This window comes from Podarcis liolepis, assembly GCF_965112155.1.
Source record: "Podarcis liolepis genome assembly, chromosome: 10".
Taxonomy (NCBI): domain Eukaryota; kingdom Metazoa; phylum Chordata; class Lepidosauria; order Squamata; family Lacertidae; genus Podarcis; species Podarcis liolepis.
Window position 1 is genome coordinate 8,783,568 of NC_139562.1, and position 20,970 is coordinate 8,804,537.

At 47.3% G+C, this 20,970-nt stretch overlaps 1 protein-coding gene and 1 long non-coding RNA gene across 5 annotated transcripts in view; one reads left to right on the forward strand and one right to left on the reverse strand.

Moving 5' to 3' along the window:
• Positions 1 to 216: 216 nt before the first annotated feature.
• The window catches only part of PODXL (podocalyxin like), a 73,109-nt gene continuing 52,355 nt past the window's right edge, over positions 217 to 20,970 (forward strand). For 2 of the 4 annotated variants that reach the window (XR_014516130.1, XM_083461403.1), the window contains exon 1: positions 217 to 819. Coding sequence is in view for 2 of the 4 variants with exons in the window: in XM_083461403.1 (XP_083317529.1) it covers positions 732 to 819 (88 nt within the window). In the remaining 2 variants the exon portion in view is untranslated. The remainder of the gene's footprint in view (positions 820 to 20,970) is intronic. The other 2 variants (XR_014516131.1, XM_083461402.1) reach the window with 1 other exon arrangement.
• Positions 10,572 to 20,970, reverse strand: part of LOC310687082 — a 52,223-nt gene continuing 41,824 nt past the window's right edge. Inside the window, exon 2 of the long non-coding RNA XR_014516201.1 lies at positions 10,572 to 10,728. This is a non-coding gene — a long non-coding RNA (uncharacterized lncRNA). The remainder of the gene's footprint in view (positions 10,729 to 20,970) is intronic.

Genomic DNA, 20,970 nt, shown 5'->3' on the forward strand with positions numbered 1-20,970 from the left:
GGGCATGCGATTCTATGATTCAGCTCACCGACATAATAATTGGAAAGGGGTGGGGAATCTGCAGCTTGACCCTCAAGCCTGGCCAAGAGAAACCCACTCCCTTGCAGAGAAAAAAAGAGAGTGGGCGGGATCCAACGGACAGGCAGGCGCTCTGGCCAATCGCCACTCGGGAAAACCTCCAGCCATTCAGGGAGCCGGCTTGGAGAGCTACGGACCAATCAGGGCGCCGTCTCCTTCCTCGGCGTTCGATCGTAGTAGCCGGGTCCCAGCTTGCGGGATCGCAGTCCGGGCAGCAGCAGCAACAGCAGGCAAGGCGTCTGATGCGTCCGCAAACAAAGGCAGCTGTGCGCAATCGGGACTAGCAACGTGCGCAGTCAGCCAAAGGCGGACGCGGAGCAAAGGAAGCCGAGCGCTCTGCGGTAATTGGTGGTGCAACGCCGGGCTCGCTCTGCATCTGGAAGCGCAGGATCGGCTGGTTTGCGGGTCCCGGATCTTGGCCCCCCATTGCCAAGCGGATCTCCGGGAAAAGAGGCGAGGGGGATCCCGAGCAAACGGGACAACAAAGGAGGGGAAAGGAGAAGGCAACGTGCGCTTGGCGTCGCCCCACCAGATCGCCGCTTTCTGCATCCCTCCTCCTCCGCCCCCAGGAAAGGGCTGATCCTGCCGGGGATCGGATCTCCGGCAAAGTTCGCCCGACGAGGCATCCCGGCCGGCGGGTCCGCGCTCTTCCCATGCGCAGAGGGGAACCCGGAGCAGCGCTCGCCATGCGCTCGGCTCTGCTGCCGCTGCTGTTGCTCGGCGTAATCTCCTCCTGCAGGGGTAAGTAAGGGCACTTTGCCAGCTGGGATCCAAGGGGAAGCGGGGCGGCGGGGCCAAGGATCGCGAGGCTCCTGGCCCGCGAGCGTGCGGGGTTGTTGATTTCTAGGGAGGGGGGAGCACGTTGGCATCACCTCCAAACGGGTGCAGTTTTTGGAGAGGAAGGAGCGTGGAACACTTGCTTCGCGTGCAGAAGGTCCCAGGTACAGTTCCCGGCGTCTCCCAGTAAGGCTGGGATAGATTTCTGCCTGAAACCCTGGAGAGCTGCTGCCAGCCAGTGAAGGAAGCACAGAGGTAGATGGTCTGACTCTGTATAAGGCATCTTCCCACTCACCCACCCACCCCGGCTGTGATAGTAACATAGGAAGCTGTTTTCTCATCGGTCAAAGAGTTGGTCTCTTTAGCTTAGTAATTCCTACACTGACTGGCAGCTGCTCTCCATGATTTTGCCCACCCCAACTTGGAGACGCCAGGATTCAAACTTGGGACCTTTTGCACGTCGAATGTGATCTCCACCGCTGAGTCCCAGCCTTTTCCCCAGTGACTTGACCCGCAGGTGTCAAAGGGCTGGGAAGGCAAGGATGGGGTCGCCTGTCCTTAAGAGCTGTATTTGTGAGGAACTCTCCCCCCAATACACAGAGATGGATAAATCTTCAAACACTTGTGAACCTGGGTGTACTCTATGCATTTGATCCAGTTCTGGGACCCACAGCAACACTCTTACCCAGCGCAAAATTCTGATGGTTGAAGTCAGTGGGCCTCATAGGAGCTAGCTGCTGCCACTGTTCCGCTTTAGAATCCCGAAAGTGTTTCTTGAGAAGGGTGTTTCTGAGCATGTGCAGTGAGTTTTCTCCTTGAGTAACCACAGCTGACCCCGAGGTTAGAGATTCCAAGTAGGAGGAATGGGCGTGTGTGTTTTGCTTTAAAGGCATATCAATAATATTCGTTTTACAATTCCGAAGCTTAATTCCTTTTGAGCAGGGATTGGGGTGTCTTCATTGTCTGCCTTGCACGTGCCAGTGGGACGTTTTTGAAACCAACGTGGGCAATAGGGGGTATTGGTTCACTTAAATAAGCTGATACTTTAGAGCAGAGCTCACCATCCCCAGGTGAAACATAAAGGAGGGACAGTATAAGTCTTTTATCCTGTATTTTTATCTTGAGATCTTTGGATGAAGGGTGGTATATAAATGTATTGAATAATAATAATAATAGCAGCAGCAGGGTTTTAGACAATCATGTCTTGGAGAATTAATTTTGTAGAGATATATTTTGCCAAATCCATGTGCAAGATTGCATCCTGCCTCTGGCTGGCCTGTTGCTTTGCAGCAGCCTCCTTTGGCGTTGCAGCACAGCATCCTCTGGCTAAGGAACTGGTCTGAGCTGCATGGATATGGGTACCACGGCGATATGCTCTTCCCGTCTGTTGTTATTGCTCTGCAAACACATGGTGCTGCCGCTGCTGCTGTCTTGCATTTGGCACTCTGCAGCAGTGATACCGCTTTGGCTGGTAGATCTCTCCAGATTCTTTCACCCCCTCCTTTCTCACAACGTGCATATAACTTGGTTAACTGCGTCTTTCCAATAGGGATGTGATTGTGCTCACCTGGACCCTAAAGCAGCTGCGGTAGGTGTTTCTGCAGCTCCCAGCCACAGTGGCGTAGCGTGGGTTGTCAGCACCCGGGGCAAGGCAAGTAATTTGCGCCCCCTAACCCGTGGATGTGCGCCCCCTAACCCGTGAATTTGCACCCCCTAACCCTAACCCCCAGATGTTGCACCCAGTGCGGCGCCCCCCCTGCACCCCCCACGCTACGTCACTGCCCAGCCAGCATGCCCAATGGTCAAGGATACTGGGAGAGTTGTAGTCCACCAACATCCGAAGGCCAAAATAATCCCCAGCCATGCCCTAAAGTCTTCAGGCTTTGTGCATTGGAAGCATAGAAATCAGTAAATAATAATGGGTATCTGGGATAAAGTGGGCCCCAGTGTTGCTGGGCAAAACACCTGTAGTTACGTTGGACAAAATTATATCTGCTTGGATTTATTGATGTCAGTTTGTCTGCACAGGATTTGTGGGTTGCAGAGCTCTATAGCTCTCTCTGGATCCTGTCTTTTGGAATGAAGCTTGACCACCTTGCTGCTACACACCACTTTTCACCTATCTCTAGTTTTAAAAGCCGCTTTCCAACATGCAGAGGCTAGCATGCTCAGCCTGGGGCTTGCTTGACTGCAAAGCCTGCTGTGATTTGGGACAGTCTGCAAGCGCAGAGCAGGAATCAGGGACATCTGTTTCCCCCCACCATCCCTGACCGTTGGCCATGTTGACTAGGGTTGAGGAACACTGGAGACAAACGGCAATATTTAGTGCCACAGGTTCTCCAGGCCTGGTGCAGGGTCCAACCCCAGACATTGTGGTCACCAGCTACACTCTCGCTTCATTAGTGGCCAAAACAGCCTCTTTACTCACACCGAATCACACTCCCGGCTATGTTTGTTCAGCTTTTGAAAACCTTGTTTTCTTTTGCTTCCTCCCATAGCCCATTTCCACAACTCTTGACGCACCGTTTTGCACGCGTGATTTATCCCTGTCGTATAAGACGAGGCATTTGCGTGGGTGGTTCTGGTCACCGTTGCTCACAATTTGCTGACCTGAATGCCCATTGCTATTTTAAATCTCCTGGTCATTTTTAATTTTTTCCCCTTGTTGTAAGAAGTTAATGCTATGCAGGAGCCTGTCAACAGTTTCTCAACCCAAAACAAATTGTTTATCCTGGGGAAGAAGGGTCCTAGCTCAGTGAGAGAGCATCTGTTTTGCATTCCAAAGGTCCCTGGGTCAAATCCTGGCACCTCCTGGTGGAGCTCAGAATGCCCGGTGCCTGAAACCCTGGAGAGCCCTTGCCTGTCGGTGTAGACCAGGCTACCTCAAACTCGGCCCTCCAGATGTTTTGAGACTACAATTCCCATCATCCCTGACCACTGGTCCTGTTGACTAGGAATCATGGAAGTTGTAGGCCAAAAACATCTGGAGGGCCAAGTTTGAGGAAGCTTGGTGTAGACAATAGTAGGTGGACCCAGTGGTCTGATTTGGCAACTTTCTATGCACTGTTGATTTCAGCTCTTGGGTTGGGTTGCTAGTTGAGTAGCTGGGTCACCTGCCTTCAAATTCATTTCTGTATGGGGTTGCCCCAGAGCTACCCTTATCCTGCCTTCCACAAACAGGAATACTGTGGGATAAAGGAAGGCAGTGGATCTCTGTCCGCAAAGAGCACGTTGCATCCCCAGGGTTCCTCCCTGAAGTTTGTGACCCTAAGTTACATCCCATATAAGGGGGAAATTGCTGTTCACTCCTATAGGGAGAACGTAGAAGCACTGTATTGAAGGCAGCACAGGGGGTCAAAGTTTACCCACCAGCAGCCATCATTCTTGCTCCGGATTCTGTAGGGAGAGCCAGTGTGGTGTAGTGGTTAAGAGCGACAGACTCGTAATCTGGTGAACCGGGTTCGCTTCCCCGCTCCTCCACATGCAGCTGCTGGGTGACCTTGGGCTAGTCATACTTCTCTGAAGTCTCTCAGCCCCACTCACCTCACAGAGTGTTTGTTGTGGGGGAGGAAGGGAAAGGGGATTGTGAGCCACTTTGAGACTCTTTAGGGTAGTTGCCAGGGAACAGGAAAGGGAGGTAGTTGCCATCGGAACAGGGAAGGGAGGTAGAAGGGCCGTTGGGATACAGGGATCCTCCGAAAGTCTTGCGAAGCAGTTCCTCTTCCTGCTGTGGGGAAAGCCACACCTCCAGCGGGGAAGAGGGAAAGGGGTAAGGGGATGCAGCTGGGAGCCCCAGCACCGCTCCTGGTCAAGCCAGCCAGGAGGGAAGCATGCCTCTTCCGTTGCCCACCTTGCGCAGAGGGGTAAAGCGCAAAGAAGGAATAAAAAGGCTGGGGGTGACGAAGTTCTCATGCTGGGGACAAAACCGGGAAAAGCCACTCCCGGATTCTGCTAGCGATCGAGGCAGACATGAACTTTGGGGTTCTGCACTGTAAATACCGGTAGTTTTGCACCAAATAAAACCTGTAAAAGTCAGGTCGGAGTCCTGCCCAGTTACTTGCAAGCAACCACCCTAGCTATCTGACAGCAGTCATAAAGTGGGATATCAAATCCACACTCTTCTTCTCTGCACCAAAACCCCACAGAAATATGGTTCACTCTCCCTCCACCCCAGATCTGTTGAATACACAAACTCCAGTTCATTTGCATTCACTAGCACAGCTCCCAGTATAACAGGGCATTTTGCTGATTACGAATAATAGGGTGGGGGTGGAGGATGTGCAGAGTGGGCCTTTCTCCCCTCCCCCCACCATCTACAAAAATAATAATAAGATGAACCGATGCAATAGATGGCAGGATGCAAATGTTGCATAGAGGAAATTTTGGCTGATGCAGCTGTTCTCAGCTCTGCAGCGTTGAGACTTTGCTTGTTTGTTAAATGTATATCCCGTCGTCTTGCCGAAGGAGCCCAGGGCAAACGTGGTCATCTGTTCCTGCTGAAATCCGCCCCTTCTGCAGAGCTTCTGGTGGCGCAGGTGACTGATTCCCCTTTTGCACCTGCTCTCCGTACATCCCCCTGAATTAGGCGCTGACTTGAGCCCTTGTTGTTTTTGGAGGAAATCCTGTTGCTGAGCACAATGCGAAGGAGAGGCTGCTTAATTGCTAGTTTCATTGTTATTGGTTGGAGGGTGATGAGGTGGTGCTTTTGGTTGGAAATTCTTTGCCCAGGACAGCAAGCTAGACTCCCATCCCCCCCTCACCCCGCCCAGAGGAACTTCTATCATTTTGTTGTTGTTTAGTCGTTTAGTCGTGTCCGACTCTTTGTGACCCCTGGACCAGAGCACGCCAGGCACTCCTGTCTTCCACTGCCTCCCGCAGTTTGCTCAAACTCATGCTGGTAGCTTTGAGAACACTGTCCAGCCATCTCGTCCTCTGTCGTCCCCTTCTTCTTGTGCCCTCCATCTTTCCCAACATCAGGGTCTTTTCCAGGGAGTCTTCTCTTCTCATGAGGTGGCCAAAGTACTGGAGCCTCAGCTTCAGGATCTGTCCTTCCAGTGAGCACTCAGGGCTGATTTCCTTCAGAATGGAGAGGTTTGATCTTCTTGCAGTCCATGGGACTCTCAAGAGTCCCCTCCAGCACCATAATTCAAAAGCATCCATTCTTTGGCGATCAGCCTTCTTTATGGTCCAGCTCTCGCTTGCATACATCACTACTGGGAAAACCATAGCTTTAACTATACGGACCTTTGTTGGCAAGGTGATGTCTCTGCTTTTTAAGATGCTGTCTAGGTTTGTCATTGCTTTTCTCCCAAGAAGCAGACGTCTTTTGTGACTGCTGTCATCATCTACAGTGATCATGGAGCCCAAGAAAGTAAAATCTCTCACTGCCTCCATTTCTTCCCCTTTTATTTGCCAGGAGGTGATTGGACCCGTAGCCATGATCTTAGTTTTTTTTACTATCATTCTTCTGGCATATTTACCTCTTCCAGATGTTGGTGCTAGAAAACAGCATCCTTCCTCAATTTGGTGCCCCCAGCCAGACGCTGCAGGACTCCAAGTCCCATCAGTGCCAGTTAAACTCGGTCAAGGGTTGAAGATCATGGGAGTTGTAGTCTAGCACCATCTGGAGGGCCAAAGATGTACTTCCTCTCCTTTCAGGGCCGGTTGCAGCATTCAGCAGAGGGAAATAGCTGCTTCAGGTGGCAGGTGGGGTGTGTACTACGCAACATGACCGGTGCCCCCTAAGCTAGTGTGGCGGCACATCCTGTCCTGCCACCAGCATTGAAATAGAACTCTGGTTCTGGTTGTTGTTGTTTAGTCGTGTCCAACTCTTCATGACCCCATGGACCAGAGCACGCCAGGCACTCCCTTCTTCCACTGCCTCCCGCAGTTTGGTCAAACTCATGTTCGTAGCTTCAAGAACACTGTCCAACCATCTCATCCTCTGTCGTCCCCTTCTCCTTCCCAACATCAGGGTCTTTTCCAGGGAGTCTTCTCTTCTCATGAGGTGGCCAAAGTATTGGAGCCTCAGCTTCAGGGTCTGTCCTTCCAGTGAGCACTCAGTTGGGATTCCATAATCCTCCCCAGCCAACAGACTGGGATGATGGGAGCTGCAATTCAACCACATCTGGAGGGCCACAGATGAACTGCACTAGTGCCAAGGCAGATGTGCCAGTTTCCCTCCCCATCTCTCTGCCTAGGGTAGGCAAAGTGGTGCCCTCCAGAAGTCATGGGTTGCCACTCCTATCATCCATGATTGTTGCCCATACTGGCTGATGCTGAGAGGAGTTGGAGACTAACATTTGCAAGGCCTCACATTAGCATTCTGATTATATTTTTGCTTGTGTCTCTCAATTCCCTACTTTCTGGTGCCCAAAGCTCTCCTGCCCACTTTAACAACTCTTCTTTCCCCCACAATGCTTGTAACATGCCGCCAGTTCTTCACCCTCTCTGGCAGAGAAGTTCTCCTCAGCCCTTCCATCTGAGTTCCCTCAACCTAGAGATGCCAGGGTTTGAACCCAGGGTTATTTGCCTGCCCAGCATTTGCTGTTTCCAGTGAGTATAACCCTTGTTCCATGTTCCGGGTATTCCTAACAATCTGTCAAAACAGGTGGTTATATTTTCAGGCACAACTGTCCCATATACCTTTACTACAACAATATTCATGTTAGCATGTCAAATTGGAAACTTTTGAAATCGCTACCTCTATCAGAACACTGGAAAGGAGACTCCATTGCTCTAGAATTATTTCCTTCATATGAGAAACATAATTTCTAATATGTGCATAACCAAACATAATACAACTTTTCCACGATTTGAGCTCTTTGCAATGCCCAAATGCTATTGAACTGCCCATTTTGAATCTGGCTCACCGTTTTTTAAAAAAATCAACCTACAGACATGTTTAAAAAAATATTCCATAGGAATACTGGGGTCTGCTGCCATTCGTTGCTCCACTCTCCTACCCCCGTTCCCCCACACCTGGCCAACCCCTCCTCCCTTTGCGTTTCACCCACCCCTTCCTCCCAGCTTGCCCCCTTTAAAGGAGCATCTCCCCCCACCCCCGTTAAATAGCTCTCCTGGGCCATCTGCCCCTCACACTACTTGCTTGCTCGTTTTGTCATTGCACTGGAGCTTGTGCAGCCAGTGAACTACAGCGTGACGACAGCCTTACGTTTTTATGTATATAGGAAGATAGGGACCTCAGCTGCCTTATACCAAGCCAGACAAATGGTCCCTCTGGCTCAGTATTATTATTGGTCAACGGGAGTGGCTGCCTGGGATTTCACATGGGGCATCTTTCCCAGCCTACCTGGAGAGGACGAGGATTGAACCTGGGAGTTTGTGCATGCCAAGCAGATGCTCCACCGCTGAGCTACGGTCCTGATTGTACATTATGAATGTACAATATTGTACAGTCACTCCTGAATACCTGAAGGAGATGCCTGGGAACTGAACCACAACAAAGGGCCTTTTCATCCCTTTTTAACAAGCTTGGCTCCCGCCCCCTATGAAAATGTGAAGAAGGATCGCCTAGTGGCTTGCGGCAGGAGTTTTCGGTTGTTTTTCCTCCTTGAGCCTGCGTGACCTTGGAGGAGTCGTTTTGATTCTGCTACAATTTCTCGTTTTCCCCAGCCTTTGCCTGGAACCTGTCCTGCAGACTCTTAATTTTAGGAAATACGATAATCTTTATTGTCATTGTCCCATACAGAACAACGAAATTGGAAAAAATCTACAACAGACATTCAGAAACCAACAAGCCTGCTATCCCAGCCTGGTTAACCCCCTAAAAACTCTGATACCCCATAATTAAATAGAATATTCTCCCACGGAGACTACCTTACACTGCGTTTAAAACCAAAATCGCATTTGGATAAAACCTGTTTCTCAGGCGGCTAGTCCTAGTCTTTATAACCCTGTACCTTCTTCCAGAAAGCAGAAACTGGAAGGAAAGGTAAAGGTAAAGGGACCCCTGACCATTAGGTCCAGTCGTGACCGACTCTGGGGTTGCGGCGCTCATCTTGCTTTATTGGCCAAGGGAGCCGGTGTACAGCCGGGTTATGTGGCCAGCATGACTAAGCTGCTTTTGGCAAACCAGAGCAGCGCACGGAAATGCCATTTACCTTCCCGCCGGAGCGGTACCTATTTATCTACTTGCACTTTGACGTGCTTTCGAACTGCTAGGTTGGCAGGAGCAGGGACTGAGCAACAGGAGCTCACCCCGTCGCGGGGATTCGAACCGCCGACCTTCTGATCAGCAAGCCCTAGGCTCTGTGGTTTAACCCACAGCGCCACCCACGCCACCCATCAAATTTTACTAGACTATAATTTCCATCAGTCTGGCTGGACCTGATGGAAATTGGCATTTGGCAACATCTGGAGAGCTATGAGTTCCTCAGGCTGATAAAGGATGACCCACAACTAGTCCTACTTGGAATAGATCAGTTGATTCCTATGGGCCTGACTACTCTGAGAATGGTTTGGTTAAATGCTGCTCAGAGTTGTGTCCTTATCTTGCTTGTCTCCATTCACAGGTTCACTTCCAGATGTGTGGCTACTGACCACCAACCTCCCATAAAATGATACCCTTGCCTTTAAACATTTCTGCTGCGACCTGCTTTCACAGAGGAAAGGCAGGCCGAAAAAGAATCTCATGAAGGGCTGTATACATTCTTGCCACATCCAAAAAAAGTAGCATTTATTAGTAGCATCAATAACATGTGGAAGAATGAGGAGCCACTGCAATTTGCAGGATAAGACCTTTGAGGGTATTTTGAGAAGCCGACAGCTGCTTGCTAATGTCTCAAGAACCCTGTTGTTTTGATTATTTATTAAATTAAAGTAAGTTACTAGATCTCATGGTTAGGCACAGATTTCAAAGGCATTTATGGATCCTGTGGTTAGGCACAGATTTCAGGGTGATGCAACATGGCATTGGTAGAGCAGTAACAACGAGGCAAGTCAGACAGGGAAGAATTGAGTTCTGGCTGCATTTAGTGATTTGTCACACAAAAACTCCAGAAGTGAGGCAAGACTCCTCCACCTTCCCCATCTCTGTTCAGAGTTGCTACCTTCTTCTTTTCCCTGATTGGCTCATGATGAGAGCAGTTGCATGTCAGGCCGAAATTTATCAGGTGGTGTTATCCATGCTGGGATAAGCTGCTCCTGTTGGATTGTATTTCTTCTTTTCTTTTGCATGGTGTACTGTTCTTAAAGAGGGACGTGGGTGGCGCTGTGGGTTAAACCACAGAGCCTAGGACTTGCTGATCGGAAGGTCGGCGGTTCGAATCCCCGCAGCGGGGTGAGCTCCCTTTCCTCGGTGGCGTAGCGTGGGTTGTCAGCACCCGGGGCAAGGCAAGTAATTTGCGCCCCCTAACCCGTGGATTTGCGCCCCCTAACCCTAACCCCCAGGTGTTGTGCCCGGTACACCCCAGATGTTGCGCCCCCCCCTGCATCCCCCACACTACGCCACTGATAGGTACCACTCCGGCGGGAAGGTAAGCACCATTTCCGTGTGCTGCTCTGGTTTGCCAGAAGCGGCTTAGTCATGCTGGCCACATAACCTGGAAGCTGTACGCTGGCTCCCTCGGCCAATAAAGCGAGATGAGCTCCGCAACCCCAGAGTCATCAGCGACTGGACCTAAGGATCAGGGGTCCCTTTACCTTTACCTTACTGTTCTTAAAGGCACAAGAAACCGTAGCAAGGAAGGCATGCAGACTGAGGGAAATGACTTTATTTTTCCCCCGGAGGGGCAGAGCAAAAGGAAATCTCCACCCTTTCTCCTTCTCTGTTCTTGCTTGTTTTCACAAAGCTCGGGCCATCTGTTGATGCATGCTGAATGCGCTGTTGAGAAGCTGTAAGTGGAAGTGATCCTGCCAGACAGAAAGATTAATTCAGATTGCTTTGTGTGCGTAGTAACTACTAGAGCTGTCTTCAGCCTCAAAGGAGCCCACAGCCCTTTTGCCCTAGAGAAAGTGAGACTTGCACCTCTCAGCATCTTTCGCTCGCCTCCAAATCACCGGTGGCTTTCCTTTCTTCTGCCCCTGATCACGGGCAAATCTCCCTTCAACATGCAAAAATTAAAAGTGGTGAGTAATAGTATTTCTGTGCTGATTTTCATTCAAATGAATCCCTAAGCGGCTTGCAAACAATACAGAACAATAGGACATAAGAGAACATCACATAGATACAGCACAAAGCATATAAAACGATTAGCAAAATTATCAATAAAGCAGTTACAAATCATCGATAAAAAAATTGCAATCTATAAAACGGTATTAACAAAGCAGGAAATAAATAATGAGCTAAATCTCCAGCCCAAGTCATATTGTATCATTAACAAATCAATACTGCATTGATAATCTATAAAACAACATTAACAGAATAGCAACTGGGGGCAGGGAATAAGCTAAGCATTAAGTTTATGGAGGCAGGTGGGGCTTGTCAACCTGGGAAGGTAGCCCATCTAGGAAAAGGAAACCACCTGGTCCTAAACCACTGCTGCCTTGTGGGATGTCTTCTGGAGAGGAAAAGGCTCAGGAGGAAACCCTACAAAAATCCGCAGAGGAGGTCCTAAGATGTTTGGATGGCACCTCCTTCCAGCAAGTCTTGCGGCCAAGCCGCTGCCAACCATATTGTTTTGCTTCCCTTTGGACCACAGCAGCAAGACAGAGATGAGGATCTTGTCTTGATTTTCCAGAATTTTTAAACAAACAAACATCTTAACTGTACTTAGTCCAATCTTAGTAACATTGTTAAGTGGCTTCCTCAAATCCCCCTGGCTGAATTTCAGTGTATATCATTGTAACAGTTTTCCAAAACCAATTTTCTCATAAAATTAACTTAATCACTTAACATCTTTCTTCCTTTTCATTTTAACTTTAAACATATTATTCTCTAACACCACATATTTAAATCCTAGGCCTATCTGGTATTTGCAAGTTTTTCCAATTAAGTTATCTTAGCATATTTAACTAAATAGTCTTTGAATTTCATCCATTCCTCCTGGTACTCCTCCTCCTCCTGGTCGCGGACTCTTCCAGTCAAGTCGGCTAGCTCCGAAAAGTCCATCAGGAGATGGGGATCTTGTCGTCTGGGCAGCCCAGGACTTCCAGACACTGCCCAGGCTTGCGCCCCAGGGAGGTCACTTGGGTGCTGCTAACACAGCTAACTTCACACCCAGAGGCTCACTCCACGGTCTCTTGAGACAGACAGATGCCAACAAGTTTAAGTTCTTACACACACTCTCCATGCCCCCACGACTCATAATCTTTTGCTCTATTCAGTTCATTAAAATACACATACAGTGGTACCTTGGGTTAAGAACGTAATTTGTTCCGGAGGTCCGTTCTTAACCTGAAGCTGTTCTTAACCTGAAGCACCACTTTAGCTAATGGGACCTCCTGCTGCTGCCGTGCCGCCAGAGCACGATTTCTGTTCTCATCCTGAAGCAAAGTTCTTAACCTGAAGCACTATTTCTGGGTTAGCGGAGTCTGTAACCTGAAGCGTCTGTAACCTGAAGTGCCTGTAACCCGAGGTACCACTGTACAGTGGAACCTTGACTCTCAAACTTAATCCATTCCAGATTTTTATGTTTTTTTTATTTTTCAAAAAAAAAGATTTTATAACACAAATAAACAACACATACAGAAAAGGAAACAATACAAACAAATTCTTGTCTTATCCTTATTTTTTCTAAACATTGCTAGGTGGGTTTCCACAAGTCCCCCCCTATCTGATTTTCATTTTACCTCATCTTTAGCAGTTTACACATGTCATAATTTCTTACCATTTTTTTATCACGCTTACTTTAACCATAAAAATCTTCACATTTAATCACTTTCAAATAATACTGTTTTAAAATACACTATCTTCTACTTCTAACCCTACAGCCTATATCCACTTCCAAAGCTATTTTTTAAGATTTAAATATTAACATATTTTTTCAAATATTCCTTAAACGTCTTCCAATCTTCTTCCACCGTCTCTTTTCTCTGGTCTCGGAGTCTCCCAGTCAGTTCGGCAAGTTCCATATACTCCATCATCTTCATCGTTCCAGACTTTTAAAAACAACCCTTCAAGCAGCAATTTAACACGAATTTTACTATCTAATGGGACCATTGCTGAAAGCAATAAACAATGTACTGCAGTCACACAATCAGTCAATCAGTAGCTGAACTGGGTTCCACACAGTCACAAAAAAAGAGGCACAACAACGCAAAATAGCAAAAACAGACAGACCTCGGTGTAACACTCAAAATGGAAGTGTGGCACTCAAATCGAAAGTGTAACACTCAAAAGCATCTTCGGCTTCCAGAAAAAGTTTGCAAACTGAAACACTTACTTCCGGGTTTGTAGTGTTTGGGTTCCAAGTTGTTTGGGCACTAAGGCGTTTGAGAAACAAGGTACCACTGTGATGCACATTTTTAAGTCAGCTCAGCCAGGTGCTGTGTTCAATGGGGTCCTTGGGCCATGGTGGAGACAGTGATGATGAGAAACCAGTCCATGCCTCTCTAGATAATCAGGAGGTCCATTCCCACTTGAGGAAGTCCAAGACGAGTCTGGGGCTTGGCTTGCCTGTGTGTCTTCCCCAGCCATCATTTTAAGCCACGCAGATGCTCACTCAAAGGCATTAATAGTCTTTTTTTAATTTGAAAGGATGTCTGAATCGACAAACTGTGGTTTGCAGTTGACTGTTAACTTGGAAACCATGGCTTGAGGTGGGTTTGCAGACACTTCTTTGTGCGATGTCATGGAGAAGTCATAAGTCAGAGGGCTACTGCTTGGTGGAATGAGAGCGAAGCAGAGTGATGAGTATTTAGAAAGACGAGGGCTGAGATAAATTAAAAGGAAAGCAGCCAGGTCAGCTGTTCTCAGCCGTAGTGCTCCTGTTGTACATTAGGAAACTCATACCGTGATTTGGGTTCTAAAGTATGGTCGTTGCAAAGCTGCACCTCCATGGTTTGGTCTGGTGTCTGAACTGAGCATGAGGATGGTTCAGATGGTTTGCCAAACCATGGTTTGTCCAGATATCTGAACTGATAGCACCTGTGTTTGGCAGGAAGTCTTTTCTAAGTCTTGCTGCCTGGGATCCTTTTCAGCTGGGGAAATGAGTGACAGAGGGCCAAAGTACAGGAGAAGTTAAATGCCTCTTTGCACTTAACGTAGAAGTGTTTCGTTGTAAAATACAAATTACATCATCTCTGGTGAGGCTGATGATTAACCGTATCAGAACAGGCACAGAGCAGAAAACATTCCTACAGAAAAACCCCTTTCTCAAGCGGACATGTTCGGTATGGTATCTGAATTAAGCATGAACATGGTTCAGATGTAGCACCAAACCACGGTTTGCCATGATATCTGAGCTGACAGCATCGGATAAACTATGGTTTGCAAGTGGCCACCAACTCAGGCTTGATGCTGATTTGCAGGTCACGGTTTGGCAAATGAGGGCTAAGTTGCAGGTTAAATTCCTCCTTCCACTTAGCATAGGGCGTTTGTTTGTTTGTTTGTTTGTTTGTTTGTTTGTTTGTTGTAAAATGCAAATTGCATCAGCTCTGGGCATCAGCTTTCTAAAGCAGGTGTTTGTTTGGGGGAGAAATCTCCTAATGGCACCAGTGTGGGAATTCCCTCTCCGTACAAATAGCACCTGGAGGGAGGGGTTTTCCTCAAGGTGACAGCCGTGAAGGAATGCCTAAATTTCTCCCTTCACACCTGCTCTGACCCTGTTAATTATCAGCCTCCCTACAGCTGACTAATTATTAAAACCCGCATGCTAAATGCGCATTTAACATTGCATGATGTTTGGTCCAAAGCCAGGACGTGGGTGGCTCTGCCTCCTTTCCCACCGCGAGGGAATGCAGCCCCTGACCTGGAAAAGCTTCCCTCCTCTGACCTAGACCTTCTTGTCCCCAGGCCCCATGTGTAATTTCTTATCCTCCCTTTAACTTTCTGTAGCGTTCAGCTCTTCCTGCCCCTAGGCTTCCCACGAGGCGTTCTGCACCATCAAACCGACCTTTTGTCATTCCTGAAAGAGCTACACCCTGCGTTGGCTATGCGTCACTTGCTTGTTTCTCAGCCTCAGCAATTGGAATGTTTGTGAACGTTCTTCTACATCGGGGTTCCACAGCCCCCAGCTAGCGAGACCTTGCAAAGGCACGCCAGGCTTTTTCTGCAAATTCAACAGTCGTAGGGAAGATGAGAGCAAACCTTCCGCTTCCTTTGGAAAGGGCTTAACATCGCTTCCCTTCCCATCTCCTCACCGCTGGCTTCGACATCTCGCTTAAGTTTGCGAGCCGTATCACATTTATGCATACAAGATGACATTTAGCTGGGCCATTGCAAGGCTTAATTTATGAACTGTTCTTTTTTTTTTTTTTTGCATTTTATTTATTTGTTAACACTCTTATATTACATCGGTAAACGTTGTCATATTACATTACAGAACTAACTATAATATAATTTCCAACATGTATACAAAAATTATATATATATATACAAATGTATATTACATGTATATATGTTACAAATTTTATATACCTAGAAGGAAAATGAAACAAAAGAACAAAGAGAAAAACAATTCCCCCTCCCCAAAATCATATACATACCAACACACTAGACTACCTGTCTTTCCCATTGTATATTCCTTTTTTTACAAATGAATGTACTCTTATTATTGTGTATTTCTTTACATACAATCTAATATGCTTGGCAGGGGGTTGGACTCGATGGCCCTTGTGGTCTCTTCCAACTGTATGATTCTAATACATTCCTATATCAATTTGTGCTCTTAGTCTTATTTCTCAACTCAGTCTCACTCCAACGTCAAACAAATGCTAGAACTGTTCTTAATGGCCGCTTCTAAGGCAGAAGCATCATGTGGTACCTTGAAAACCTTAGTGATAATTTTGCAGTTAGGACTGTAGGAAGATGCTTGAGCCACAGACCACTGGTCCATTGAGTTCACAGTTGTCTACACTGACTGGCAGCAGCTGCCCTTAATCAGGATTTCAGACTGCATTCTCTCCCAGCCCTGCTTACAGATACTGGGGACCGAACCTGGGACCTTCTGCATGCAGATCAGCTGTCCTACCACTTTCCATAGGAGCAGTGTTCGAAATTAGCCAAGTGACCAAGTAATAATAATAATATTTATACCTTGCCTATCTGGCTGGGTTTCCCCAGCCACTCTGGGCAGCTTACAGCACATATACAAAATAGTATACCCTGACATCTCCATGTTCTGGGGAGCCTTAGATCTTGACTGCTTTCACACACTATTAACCTAGCCTGGAGAATTCTATCCATTATATTTTATTTGCACAACCAGAATGAATTTCAGGAACCAAAACGCTTTTCCTGTACGGTCTGAGCAGGAGCGGTGGACAACGTTATAGCTAATTGTTGTCGTTTGTCTTCACTTACCCCGTCCCGCTGTCCTGCTAACAGTTGTGGAGAATATTCCTACATTATGAGTGCTCTGTGCCGCCATTGAGAAAAGGTGGTTGGAATAGGCCACTTTTATATATACCGTATTTTTCGCTCCATAAGACGCACCTTTTTCCTCCTAAAAAGTAAGGGGAAATGTCTGTGTGTCTTACGGAGCAAATGCGTGGTCCCTGGAGTCAAATTGCCCAGGGGCAAAAAGCAGATCATGCTTTATTTTTAGAAAGAGGGAAGGGGGTGTTGAAACGAAGCCGCTGAGCAGCTGATCGGCAAGCGATCGGGAGGGAGATAAGGGACTCTAGCGATAAAGGAGGCTGCCTGGGAGGGGGGAGGTAAAAGCACATGGATCCTCAGGATTTTTGCACTGGGTCACCCCACATTCACCATCAGATCACATATCATGTCTGTGGCAACAGCATGAACCCCAAAAATCATACGTCCACTGTTTCATTCAGAATGGTGCGTCTTATGGTCAGGTGCGTCTTATGAAGCCAAAAATATGGTGGGTGGGTGTGGACAGTCCCTGGATCAGGTGACTTTACTCCTTTTAAGTTCTATCCCAGAAGCCAGAACAACAAGAGGGATTGCTGCTTTCACTGCACAGCAATCCCTCTTGCTGTTCTGGCTTCTGGGATACAGAATATTTTTTTTCTTGTTTTCCTCCTCCCAAAACTAGGTGCATCTTATGGTCTGGTGCGTCTTACAGAGCAAAAAAAACGGTACATAGCTGAGCTTCTGCCACTTCCCATTGGAAATAGTTCAAACAGTTGCTACCATTTTATGGGTACTTGGTGTCTCCTACGGCTTTGTCTTTTACTTCTTCAGCTCCTGCAGAACTTTTCTGGAGTTTCCCCCTTCGTTTGTAGCAACTGTGCCACCCAGGCTAGCCTTTTTTGGGGGTGCTCACCCCGTACTCTCGACTCTGCTGGTGTTGGGCTCCTGCCGGGCTATTTGCGCAAGGGTGCTGGAGTCTCTGGGAGTCTGCTCACACAGGCCCGCCTGCTGCCCTTTTTTGCACTCCCAACATCTGCAGCCGTCTGTTTATTCTGTCGCTGGGCAGACAGAACTGACAGCTCGGTTCTGTGCCAGCCAGCGAAGGGAAGCCACAGCTGTGCAGGATGCATGTTGATGTCCTTTTGCAGAAAGTGCCCGGGAGGGAGATGCCAGAGGGCACAGGGATATGGAGGAATATCTCACTCAGATATTGCTGCATGGTGGGGTCGCTACCCTGTGCCTGCTTCCTGACGCTGCAAAGGCGATGCTTTTATATATGTATGTATGTATATATATATACACACACACACACACACACACACACACACACTTTTATTAACTTTTAACATTAGTTAACATTCATACAATAGAACTTCTCATCTCATACAATATTTTTTTGGACTTCTGTCAGCACCTCTGATGATTTCCTGTACTTATCACTTATTATTCATTTCTTAATTTCATATTACCTTTAAATATCTTTAACTAATAATTCTCCTCATTATCTTTTTTTTTTTTTGCAATATTTCTAATAATTCACCTTACAAAACTTCTTGCAAACCTACTAGCGTAATCTGTTCATCACAATTGCTTTTCAAATAGCCTGTAAATTTACTCCAGTCTTCTGAGAATCTCTGGTCCCGCAGGTTTCGAATCCTTCCTGTTAGTTTACCTAATTCTGCATAGTCCATCAGTTTCATCCTCCATTCTTCTTTCGGTAATTCTTCTTGCTTCCAGTTTTGTGCCAGTAGTATTCTTGCTGCAGTCATTGCATATAAAAACAACTTACAATCCTTTCTATTTATATGATCTCCTACAAAGCCAAGTAAAAATGCTTCTGGTTTTTTAATGAATGTATATTTCAACATTTTTTTTCCATCTCATTATAAATCATTTCCCAGACGTTTTTCACTTTTTTACGTTCCCACCACATGTGATAAAATATTCCTTCTTTTTCTTTACATTTCCAACATTTATTACTAACTTTATACATTTTAGATAGTTTTCATAGGCATAATATACCATCTATACATCATTTTCAGCAAAGGCGATGCTTTCATTCCTTCCCACAATGCAGTGCTGCAGGGATTGCTCTGTAATGATCCAGAGGTTTGCAGTTAAAAAGGTAAAGGGACCCCTGACCATTAGGTCCAGTCGTGGCCGACTCTGGGGTTGCGGCGCTCATCTCGCTTTATTCCGGGTCATGTGGCCAGCATGACTAAGTCGCTTCTGGCGAGCCAGAGCAGCGCACAGAAGCGCCGTTTACCTTCCCGCCGGAGTGATACCTATTTATCTACTTGCACTTGACATGCTTTTGAACTGCTAGGTAGGCAGGAGCAGGGACCGAGCAACAGGAGCTCACCCCGTTGCGGGGATTCGAACCGCCAACCTTCTGATCGGCAAGTCCTAGGCTCTGTGGTTTAACCCACAGCGCCACACGCGTCCCTTTTGGTAAAGTAGGGTTGCCATATTTCAAATGGTGGAACTTTTCCGGACAGAAAAGCTGTTGAGCTTTTTTTTTGGCATAATAATAATAATAATAATACCACCAAGGCAGAACTTTGGTATATCCAGGATTTCAGACTGGATTCACCCCCCAGCCTTATTTGGAGATTGAATTCGGCGTCTTCTGCATGTCAAACAGATGTTCTGATGCTGAGCTGCAGCCTCTCTAGATCTCCATCTGTGCAAGAATTTTCACCTGCTTAGTTTTCGTGTGTTCAGTTGCTGGGATTGAAAAAGCAGAAGGGCGAGTCCAAAAAGCAGGGAACCCATGCCTGGTAGACCTGTTGTAACAACTCCGCTTGCTCCTCAGGAGTGATGGGCTGTGACAGGCTCTCTCCTGCCTCCTTTGGGATCCCACAGATTGCTCAGCTGTCACCTGCTGGGTGACACATTCATCCTTTCCCTCCCGACGTCTCAGGATGCGGCTGCCTAGGGATTGACAAGAACAGTCTTATCTCTGGGCCACGTCTGCGGTCCGTGCGTTCCGTTCTGCCCCATTTTCTGCAAAAGATGTGAAATAAATACACTGCACAGGAATCATTTCCCACAGGAGGTGGTCATGGTCACAAACCTAGAATGATAGAATTGAAGAGTTGGAAAGGGACCCCAGGGGTCCTTTGCAATGCAGGAATCTCAGATAAAACCTCCCTGGCAGATGGCCGTCCAACCTCTGCTTAAAAACCTCCAAGGAAGGAGAGTCCACAACCTCCATTCCCCTGTCAAACAGCTTTTACTGTCATGAAGTTCTTCCTGATGTTGAGTGAGAATCTCCTTTCTTGTTACGTGAAGCCACTGGTTCAAATCCTACCCTCCGGAGCAGGAGAAAACAAGCTTGCTCCGTCTTTCATTGGGCAGCCCTTGAGATAATTGAAGGTGGCTATCGTATCTCCTCTCAGTCTCGTCTTTCCCTGGCTAAACATACCCAGCTCCTTCAACCGTTCCTCATACGGTTTGATTTAAACCTTGTTGTTGTTGTTGTTTAGTCGTTTAGCCATGTCTGACTCTTCATGAGCTCCCAGTACGTTTCCGAGCACAGTTCAAAGTGTTGGTGCTGACCTTTAAAGCCCTAAACGGCCTCGGTCCAGTATACCTGAAGGAGCGTCTCCTCCCCCATCGTTTTGCCCGGACACTGAGGTCCAGCTATGAGGGCCTTCTGGCGGTTCCCTCACTGCGAGAGGCCAAGTTACAGGGAACCAGGCAGAGGGCCTTCTCGGTAGTGGCGCCCACCCTGTGGAATGCCTTCCCATCAGATGTCAAAGCGATAAACATCTACCTGACATTCAGAAGACATCTGAAGGCAGCCCTGTTCAGGGAAGTTTTTAATATGTGACATTTTAGTGTATCTTTCATCTTTGTTGGAAGCTGCCCAGAGTGGCTGGGGAAACCCAGCCAGATGGGTGGGGTACAAATTATTATTATTATTATTATTATTATTATTATTATTACCCCATGGACCAAAGCACGTCAAGCACTCCTGTCTTCCACTGCCTCCCGCAGTTTGCTCAAACTCATGCTGGTAGCTTCGAGAACACTGTCCAACCATCTCGTCCTCTGTTGTCCCCTTCTCCTTGTGCCCTCAATCTTTCCCAACATCAGGGTCTTTTCCAGGGAGTCTTCTCTTCTCATGAGGTGGCCAAAGTATTGGAGTCTCAGCTTCAGGATCTGTCCTTCCAGTGAGCACTCAGGGCTGATTTCCTTCAGAATGGTTTGGTTTGATCTTCTTGCAGTCCATGGGACTCTCAAGAGTCTCCTCCAGCACCATAGTTCAAAAGCATCAATTCTTCGGCGATCAGCCTTCTTTATGGTCCAGCTCTCACTTCTATACATCACTACAGTGGTACCTCAGGTTAAGTACTTAATTCGTTCCGAAGGTCCGTTCTTAACCTGAAACTGTTCTTAACCCAAAGTACCACTTTAGCTAATGGGGCCTCCTGCTGCCGCGCCGTCAGAGCACGATTTCTGTTCTCATCCTGAAGCAAAGTTCTTAACCTGAGCTAATATTTCTGGGTTAGCGGAGTCTGTAACCTGAAGCGTATGTAACCTGAAGCGCATGTAACCCGAGGTAGCACAGTACTGGGAAAACCATAGCTTTAACTATACGGACCTTTGTTGGCAAGGTGATGTCTCTGCTTTTTAAGATGCTCTCTAGGTTTAAACCTAGATGGCTTTAA